This window comes from Elephantulus edwardii, unplaced genomic scaffold (genome assembly GCF_000299155.1).
Source record: "Elephantulus edwardii isolate Elephantulus edwardi_28Jun2011 unplaced genomic scaffold, EleEdw1.0 scaffold00093, whole genome shotgun sequence".
Lineage (NCBI taxonomy): Eukaryota > Metazoa > Chordata > Mammalia > Macroscelidea > Macroscelididae > Elephantulus > Elephantulus edwardii.
In genome coordinates, this window is record NW_006399843.1 from 10,403,776 (window position 1) to 10,414,158 (window position 10,383).

At 36.5% G+C, this 10,383-nt stretch overlaps 1 protein-coding gene across 1 annotated transcript in view; it reads right to left on the reverse strand.

The window, feature by feature from the left end:
* SIK3 (SIK family kinase 3) overlaps window positions 1–10,383 on the reverse strand; it is a 322,634-nt gene that overhangs the window by 144,672 nt on the left and 167,579 nt on the right. The window contains exons 2-3 of the mRNA XM_006890808.1: window positions 8,585–8,701; window positions 1,856–1,919 (exon numbers count right to left, since the gene is read on the reverse strand). Coding sequence (XP_006890870.1) covers window positions 1,856–1,919; window positions 8,585–8,626 — 106 coding nt within the window. The 5' untranslated portion in view covers window positions 8,627–8,701. The remainder of the gene's footprint in view (window positions 1–1,855; window positions 1,920–8,584; window positions 8,702–10,383) is intronic.

Here is a 10,383-nt window from a genome sequence, read left to right on the forward strand (position 1 = left end):
TAGCTGGCAATATGCTTTTAAAAGGTTACAACCTTGAAATCCCATATAGTACAATTCTGTAACATACGGAGTCACCACAAGTCAGAATTAACAGCAATGGATTTTTTTCCTTGTTTGATTTTTTTTCTCCCAAAATAATATGTTTATTTTAATGACTATCTCATCCATTAAAATAAAAGCTCAGAGATGGGGAAACCAGTGTCTTTATAGAGTCAGCATCTTGAGGGTAAATAGTATAAAAATATCACATATACAAGAAAACAAAGATTCTCACCACTGGGCTGACTGGCATGATAGATGGTGAAGAGAGTGAGACTGTTCACAGCTTTACCTTTCTTGGCTCCACAATCAACAATCTTGGTACCAGCAGCCAAGAAATTAAAAGATGTATTGTGATGAGAAAGTCTGCAGTTAGAGACCTCTCCAAAGCCCTGAAGAGCAACGATGTCAGTCTGGAGACTAAGGTTCACCTGATACAGGCCTTGCTATGCATAAGAAAGCTGGACAATGACTAGGGATGATAGGAGAGTTGGTGCCTTTGAGCTGTGGTGTTGGAGAAGAGTATTGAATATAGCATGGACTGCTAAGAGAATAAACAGGTTCGTCCAGGAGAGGGTTAAACCAGGCTGTTCCTTGGAGGCAAGGATTCTGAAGCGTCGTCTGACATACTTTGGACATGTTGCAAGGAGGGGCTAGTCCTTGGAGAGAGACATCATGCTTGAAAGAGTGGAGGGGCAGCACAGGAGAGGAAAACCCTTGATGAGATGGATTGATTTAGTGAATGGAGTAATGGGGGTAGGTGTGTCAGAGACAATACAATTGGCACAGGATAGAACAGGGTTTAGGACTGTTGTACATAGGGTCATTATGAGTTGCAGGTGATTCGACGGCACACAACAACAATACTAGAATAACAATGTCACTATCCAGCTATTTTACCGGCACCATTTCTCTAAAATGGTATCCTCCTGACTACAATATTTCAATTATAATTTTAATTCTATCACCATTTGATTAGACATAAGAAGCATAAAGTTGCTGAGGAAACTTTAAATAAAAAAAATAATACCACAAGAAAATAAGGCAGTTGCAACTGACCAGTGATTTATAAAAATATTATACTTTAAAAGTGGTTAATAATCCACTTACAAAATACATTTTTAGAAAAATTCTTATCAATATTTAAGCCAGAACATCCCCCCAATTAAACTAAACCTAAGTAGTATAAGAAAAAAAAATCTTTCTCTGTAATTAGTATATCTCTCCCCAAAAATGCCAGTTTTCACCATCTAGTGGCAAATTCTCCTGCTTCCTTCTGACACTGTGGCTAAAGCTATGCATGAGAGAAAAGAATGGCTACTTAAGACCTTAAAACAAATGACAAGAATTATCAAGAGGGAACCAAGAACACATTGTCAGGAACATAGTTCTCTGTTCTATTTAAACAACGTTTAAGGAAGGCATCAATGTGAGAGCTTTTTTCTCCGAGTAGCTCTTTCTGACATAACAGGGGCGCACATATTTGTTACACTTAACATCCTGGCTAAAATATGGCCATAGGAAGGACCTTCAGTAGTATGCTCATAGGGATGTTTGTTTGGCAAGAGTCTTAATGGCAACTTTCACTACCTGAGTGAAAGAAACAAAACATTTTCACTTAGGAAATAGAGGAGAGGAAGAAATTTCCTTAGGTGCATCAAAAGGAAAAAAATTAAATTACACTCTTGAAAAAACTGACAAAACTGAAGGACAGCATCAAACAACAGCTGCCCAAGTGCCAAAAGTACTGATGAGCTATTTTTAAGTTTACCATGCTTTGTACAATGGTTGTCTAGAATGCAATAAATGTACTTACCAAATATTTCCCCTCCACTAGCATATTCTGTCACCAGATAAATCATCCGATCTGTCTCCATAACCTGGTGCAAAAGTAGGAAAGTGACAGGCTGTGACATAAATGGCACACTAATACCATACAAAGAAAAAGCAATGACTTTTCTTTCATCACTTCCAGTATTATTTACCAACACTGCTTAATTCTGTTGCAGTCAAGTTGATTCTGATTCACAGAGACTCTAAAGGACAGAGTAGAAATGTCCCAAAGGGCTTCCAAAACAGTAATCTTTATGTGAGCAGATTGTCACATCTTTCTTCTACGGAGTGGCTAAGAATTTCAACTGTCAATCTTGCAGTCAGCAGGTGAGAGTTTAAACACTGTGTACTTAACCACTGGAGCTCTTTATACAGTTTAAAGGAGATTTTAAACACTTTGAGAGGGGCAGATATAAATACTATTATGGAGAAAGGTGGGCAAAAGGTATTCCTCCAAGTTTTTTAAAGTATAAAATATTTGAGAGAGATTGTATTATTTTCCTGTTTCATAAAGTCTCTTACACTCCACGATACAAGAAGTGGCCAAGAACCAAAATGCAAAGTTCACATTCAGCATCAATTACCTGATGCTCAAAAATGTTCTCTAAAGAGCCTCAGACAGACAAAACAGCAATAAGATAAAAGAGTAGAAATCACTTAAGAATAAAAATTAAAATATTCCTATTATTTATAATAAAAAATAATTTCAAATACCAAAAATATAACTCATTCAATTTTTATTTTGGCTTATATTTTAGGGTTTTACTGGGTGTGGGTTTTCTTGCAAAAACTTACCGATAGGGGGCTTTGGTTCCTATGTTACTTTTTTTTTACAAAAATTAGTTGTAGTAGACTGTCAATCTTCTTGTATTTTCATTTTTAAATGTTAATATATAGTCATCACAAACATTTAAAAAATCTGAATGCTGATAAATAAAAGTTTAAAGCTCTCTGTTTTCCTAACCTTCTAGTGACTTTGAAGAAGTAGCACCATTTATAGTTTATTGTATTATCTTTCTGATAATACAGAACTGGGACTGCTCGACTGAAATAAGATATAAACTGTTTATGTAATTTTTGTCTTAATTTTGCCACTTAAAAAAGTGAAAAGAGAAAGGTGAAATTAATTCTAATAATCTATTTTATTTACTCCAATGTATCCAAAATACAATAATTTCACCAATTATAAAAAATATAAATTTCATTTTAAAATAAAATTTAAAATTCTTCCGTTATTACTCTTAGCCACATATCAAGTATTCAATAGCCACGTGTCTAGTAGTTCTCATAATAGACTATACATTCCTAATTTTCACTAGAAATAGTTACATGTATTTGTTTCTCACTCTCTGACAACCTTATACATAAATATTATAACAATATTAGGTATTATAATAGAGCTATTCTCTTTAAAAATATCTTCATAGTTTTCCTTTGTACAAGTCCACATTAATTTCGTTTTTCAATCTACTGTTGTTATTTGGGGCTGGTTCATTTCTTTTAAAGCTCTCTGTGTGCTAGTGGTAATACTCCTGTGTTCTACGCATTTCTTTTGAACTCTACGTGATTTAATTAGTACTCACCAAGGCAGACTGACACAATGACTGTAATAATGAGTTCAAGCATATTATAGATTGTGAGGATGGCACAGGATAGGGTAAGACTTAGATCTGTTGTTCATAGGGCCACTATGAGTTGTGGATGACTGTATGGCACCCAAGTACAACAAAGTGTTAGTATTCTCTGTGTGTGTGTGTGTGTGTGTGTGTGTGTGTGTTTACAGAGGATAAAAAAGGCATCATATTGCACCTCTCTTTGTACCTCTCCTAGACTTTTTACTGATGCAAATATGTATTTATTAAAGTGTGTATAAACTGGTTTTTTCCTATACTGTTACCTAACCGTGATTACTCTATAAACCTGAGTCCAGTAAATGATCTGGAAACCATGTTCATACTAACATACGAAGAAAATCTAACAGCTCTTCTTCACCTTGGCAGTTAAGATTATTCCATTCACAGTATCAATTTACTAGAAACCACTGAGCTCAAAAGAGATCGCCAGTTCAAAGCCAGAGCTGAAAGTATGGAAATTCGGATGGGTCGGTGAAATCTTGGATGAGACAGGTAAACGTACAGATTCAGTTACAAAGTTACTGCTGCTGTTGTGTACTATTGTGTTAGAAGCAACTCATAGCTGACGACTCCAGCAGGTTTTCAGAAGCAGTAAACTGCACAGGAGAGACTGCTCATCCTCCCACAGAGAAGCTGGAGGATTCAAATGAGGTGCCTTTGGGATTGCAGTGCAACTGCTTACCACTAGGCCACCAAAATTTTTACAGGCTAATCTCTTAAGCAAGATCAGCCTAAACTCTACAATTATTTGAAGATTTTTTTTTTTAATTTTTTTTAAGTGAGGTCAAGTAGTTTACTCGGCTGATTAGGAAAGGAAGGAAGCTGAGATTAGACACCTGTGACTTTGCAGATATAAGTGAGGCAACAGCAGGAAACTCACCAGTTTGCTCCTGGGGCAGACAGTAGGTGTGGCTCAACACAATTTAGCCTGATAAATTTCAACAGGTCTGTACCTGTTGACCTGGCTAATTTCATTTGTGTGAGCACCTGATGCTTCAGAAAGGCTCTCAAGCTGTGATCATCTTAACCATACACACTAGTGCCATGCTGTGCTTTCCTTCCACAAAAATTAAGACAATCAGGGTTTGTCCATTGTATCCCAAATGTGCTGCTTTCTGCATTATTATACATGATCTCATACCTGGGCCAGTAACCCTTCACTGCAGACTAAGTACAGCAAGGGAATTGGCCATGGTGGACACTGTGAGGATGGCAAGGTTTTAAGCTCACAGGGTTGCTAAGAGTCATAGCAACTCAAAGGCACCTAACAACCACAATATGAGCAGCAAATGAACTGAGTGGATCCCCCCCCACACCCTTTCAGAATGAGGTGACGGCTGTTTGGGCAGGAAAGCAATCAGTAAGGCTGGCCCTATCCAGAGGCTGAGCTCATGGATTCCAACACATTGCAATTTGAGAAGCACTGCAAAGCTCCACCTCTCCTAAAATATCCCTTGACCAGTCTTCTAAGGCAAGGTCCACTCTCCCATGTGAAATTCCAGCCACCACATTTACTGCTTTTTTACATTAGGCCCTAGATAATAATTTTAACAAAAGCATAAAATAAATACTTATTTCTTGGACAGGTAAGGAATCTAGAACAGAGCTCTCTCTCATTACATAATAGTCCCTTGACTATTAAAATAATCAAATGCTACCTTAGCAAACTAAACCCAGGCTCATACTAGAATAAGAGATAAGCTTTGATTGATTCAAGAAGTCATACATAAGGTTATATTTTTTTCTTCATCATTTACAGTGTAGTCAAAGAAATTAATATTTTAAATGTTATGTTAATCTCTAGCTTTCATCCCTCAATGCTATCTGTTCCTCTTGGTTTCTCATCCTGTTTCAGGATTCTGACCTACATGAAATTCTCATCATCTTCTGAATAATTTCTTACTGTAAATCTGTAAGAAGGAGGTTCAATTGTTAAAGAACAATTTCACAAGGTCTAGCTGGTGAAGGCAGATCTCATGAGTGCATGCCATTCCTGGTAGGTGCCATAGAGGTGAGTTCAACTCACCGCGGCCACAACGATAACTGGAAAGTTCATTGCCAGTAAGCCCTCACCAGCCCTCACGGCCTTTGCTGTCTGAGCTCATTGCTGCAGTTACTATGCCAATCCATCTCCTTGAGAGTCTTCCTCCTTTTCACTGACTCTCTATTAAGCATATCCTTCTCCAGGCACTGGTCCATCCAGATAACACGTCCAAAGAACACCATCTTCACGCCTAAGGATCACTCTAGCTGTACTTCAAGACAAATCTGTTAATTTTTCTGGCACTCTGTGGTATGCTCAATATTCATCAAAACTATATTCAAATGATTCAATTCCTTTACTGTTTTCCTTACTTCTTGTCCAATATTTGCATGCATATGTGATGACTGAAAATATTGTGGTGATTTTTAGGCATACTGTAGTCTTCAAAGTGGTATCTTTGATTTTAAACACTTTTAGAAGGTCTTTTGCAACAAATTTGTCCTAAGCAATACCACCTGTTGATGTCCTAACTTCATTCCTATGCATATTAATTGTGGATAACAATGAAGTGTTCTGAAATATCCATCACTCAAAAGGTTACCTATCATTTCTTATGATCCAAACCAAAAGCACTCAAATGTCTTTGCACAGTCAATAAAACACAAGTATTCCTCTTTCAGGTATTACTGCTTCAGCCAAGGATCTGACACAAGAAATGCTATTTCTTGTTTCTGAATCCAGTTTGAATGTCTCGTAGTTCTGTTAATGTACTGTTACAATTAATTTTTAATTTCTTCAGGCAGCTTTTTCTTGTGTGTTTTACTAAAGATATCATTCAATAATTTCTACAATCTGTTGGATCATCTTTCTCTGCAATTGACACACGTATGGATGTCTTCCTGTCAGCTGGCCAGATGGCTGTCTTCCAAATTTTTTGGCACAGATGAATGATCATGTCCATCCAGCATTGTGTACATTTGCTTAGCCATCTCACTTGGCATTCTACCAATTCCTGAATATTTGTTTTTCACCAGTGCCTTCAGTGTAGCTTGGACTTCCTATGTTTTCAGTTCTTGTTTAAATGCTAGGCCCTGTAATGAATGAATATCAACCAATCCTTTTTGATAAAGGGACTGTGTATTTCTTGTTTTCTTTTCTTTCAATTATGAACACTATTTTTTAAGGAATAACACAAAATTTGAAAACTTACCATATTCCAGGTGTACAAATTAGTGATGTCCGTTACATTAATCACACTGTGGAACAATCACTTATAAATGTTGCCAAATTTCTCATTTCCCTAAGTAGAAACTCACTATTTCTGAATATTCCTGGTAACAGCTAATCAACTTTGGCCTCCATTCATTTATCTATTTTTGGTATTTCATATGAAATTATACAGTATTTGTCCTTTTATGATGGGCTCATTAATAGTTGTGGGTTTTTTCTACTCAACATAATGTCTTCACACTCCATTCATGTTGTAGCACTTAATTTCGCCCACTGGTTGAGCGGTATTCCACTGTATATTGTTGTTGTTGTTTATCATTGAGTAGGAACTGAACTATAGCTGACCCTCCAGTGGGTTTTCAGAGGCATTAATCACACAGGAGAAGAATGTCCATCCTTCTCTGATGGAGCAGCTGGTGGATTCAAACTGAGTGCCTCCAGGAGTGTAATATAGCTTTTTATCACGAGGTCACCAAAGCTCCACTGTAGATATGTGTTACATTTTATCTCTTTATCTAGTGATGGGCATTTAGGTTGGTTCCACCTTTTAGATATTGTAAACACTGCCAATATTGTATGAATATCGATGTATAAAGCTTCTTTTTGAATCTTTCAAGTCTTCTGAGTATATAACTTAGAAGTGGAATTTCTGGGTCATATGATAATTCCATTCTAGTTTTTTGAGGCATTGTCATACTATTTTCCACAACAGATATTCCATTTTGCATTCCAACTAGCAATGGTTTAAATTTCCCCTCCTCTTTAACAGCATTTGCTATTTTTTGTTTGTTTGTTTGGTTTTAAAAAAATCTGAACCTCCTAGTAGCAGTGAAATGCTCCCCTCACTGTAGCACTCACTGCAGTCTAGATTAACATCTCTCTACACTGGGCATCTCTCCATGTTTAGTGATGGTCTCAATGTCTTTTAGGGGCAATGTCCTTCGAGCATTTTATTACTGGATTTTTTTGTTAAGTTGTTGAAGTTTTATGCACATATTTAAGTTATTAGATTCTTGTCAAATGTAAGGTTTCTGAAAATAGTTTCCTACTCGGGAATTTGTGTTTTCACTTCTCTGACAAAACTTTTTGCTGAATAAAACTTTTTTAATGTTATGAACTCCTAACACTTATTTTTTCTTTTATTGCTTGTGTTTTTGTTATTATATTAGATAATCCATTGCTAAAAGCCTTGTCTCTGTTTATTCTAAGAATTTCATAGGTTTATGTGCAAATTTAGGTCTTTAATTTTGAGTTTTTGTTTATGATACAAGGAGTAGATCCTGTTGTCATTTTCTAAGTGTGGAAATCAATTTTCCCAGTATTGTTTATTGAATGGACTCTTCTATCACAAACAAACTAGGCACACTTGCCAAAAAACAGTTGGCCATAGATTTCTCATCCTCTTCTGGTGCTTCCAGTGTCATTCATTATTTTGACCAGAGAATTCTTCAATAGTGCAACAGGAACTTCTTTTTCTTGAATTCTTTTCAGTTTTGAAAAGTGCTGAGGTATTTTCCTTTTGGTATTCTAATTCTAGGACTTTGCACATTTCATTTTAATACTTTACACTTTGTCTTCTGGAGCTACCCTTGGAAGTCTTCCGTGCAGGGCTTTTACTTCATCATGTGTTTCATTCACTTTAGTTACTCTACTTTCAAGACTAAGTTTCAGAGCCATCTAGCAGTAAGTAACTAGGGAAAATACAGAAATACCAAATATTGTGTAAGAGAACCCAAATCAGAGAGAAAAACAATACGCTGAACAGAGGCCAAAAAAAGTGATAGATATTACCCACTCACCTTTCTTCCCAGGTAGCCAAAAATACAACTGACAGAATGTTCTGAGTTCTTTGTAGTGCTCTTACCTGGTAGAGCCTGATGATATGGGGGTGGCAAAGCAGCTTCATAATTTGAACTTCCCGGAAAATCTTCTTTAGATTCTCTTCATCCAGCTGAGTCTTGTCTATGATCTTGATAGCAACCTGATGACAGAGGAAGAAATTTTACTCAGATGTATTATTAAAAGCCATTTACAAAGGAAATTAAATCCATTTTAAAATATTACCTTCCCTAAAATACAAGCTGTTGATATTTTGTTTATAAAATGTCAATGATAAAATAGAATCTACTCTTTTAAAAAAGACAGGAAATTAATTCTTAGCAAGTTAGGTTCCAAAAGAAGTGATTCAAAGTGTTCTAGATCTTCTGCCATTTCTTAAGGTGCTCAACAAGTAAACACATTATTTAAATTATAATAAAAAATATTATTATCCCACTGAATTGGTAACAGTCTGAATCAATTCACATTTCAGTGTAGATCATGGTAAAGAGGGCTTCTCATGAAAACAATAAGCTTCTATCATAAGCACGTTTTAGTATAATTCCACAGAAAACATCAGGAGGTTTTCCACATCTTCGCAAGTGTATATACACCAGCCATGATGGTGATAATGTTGGCAGCCAAGGTGGCAGTGGCAGCGGCAGCATTTCCCATACACAGTTTGCTTGCTGTGTCCTGGACATGATTCTTAGGGAGATCTGGAGTAGACATGGGTGGTGTGCTGCTAGTCCAAAGGCAGTGCCACTATTTGCTACAAGTTTTGAGGCATTATCCTTAGTTTGCAAGTATCAGTTCATTAAAATTTAATAAAACCATTATTATTACTGTTTTACAAATAAAGGAGCATGAACAGAGAGACTGAATAATTTAGGCAAGATTAAATAATATACAGCTGGTACGTGGAAGATGCAGTACTAAAGCCCAAGTAATCTGGTTCTCCAGAGCCAAAAGCTTATATATACTGTCCCTGACTCAACACTGCATCACTGACTCACAGACACCGCTCTCTCAGATTTTCAGGGTTACACATATTATGGGAACAGCCTGTCCATCTTTTTCCCATGGAGTGATTGGTGAGTTCAGCTTGCTGACCTTTCTGGGTTAGCAGCCAAGCCTTAACCCACTACATAAGAATGCAAAGACCTCCCTGTGCTCTACATACTCTGCTGCTGCAGAAAATGCATCTGTCTATTCTGCCCGTTCAGCATTCCTAGATATGCAACAGCAGATAACAAATTTTTTGCACATACATTTTAAAACAGAACAAAGGACTAAGGATTTTGAAAAAATCTATTAAATATAAACTTACGGATTTTTCTTCATGAAACACTGAAAGTATTTGTATTGCCTCAAAATACCACTTTATCTCAGTTTCAATTTTTTCTCTCAATTTTTATTTATGCAATAAATCTTAATCACATGAAGGAAAGGAAGGACCTGAACATGGGAAACTAGAAACCAAGCCAAGCCCATCTCACTCACATCTATTCCAACTCAGAACAGCCCTATAGAACAGAGCAGATCTACTCTATGGGGTTTTCAAGTCTGCACATCTTTACAAAAATAGACTGTCCCATCTTTCTCTGACAGAGCCACTGATTCTAGAAACTCTGTCCTAGAGCGTTACTATTAGTAGATACTGACTGGGACTTCAGTCCTATATCTGCCATGTAATAGCTGCAAATTACTTAACCTAGGGTAAATGATTCAGTAAGCAGTTATATACTTAATAACTGAAGGTCCCCAGGGATCCTTCCAGGCAAACCCTAGTCCCTTACTATTCTCCCCCCCCCCCACTTTTTATTTTATTTTAATAATTTTAAT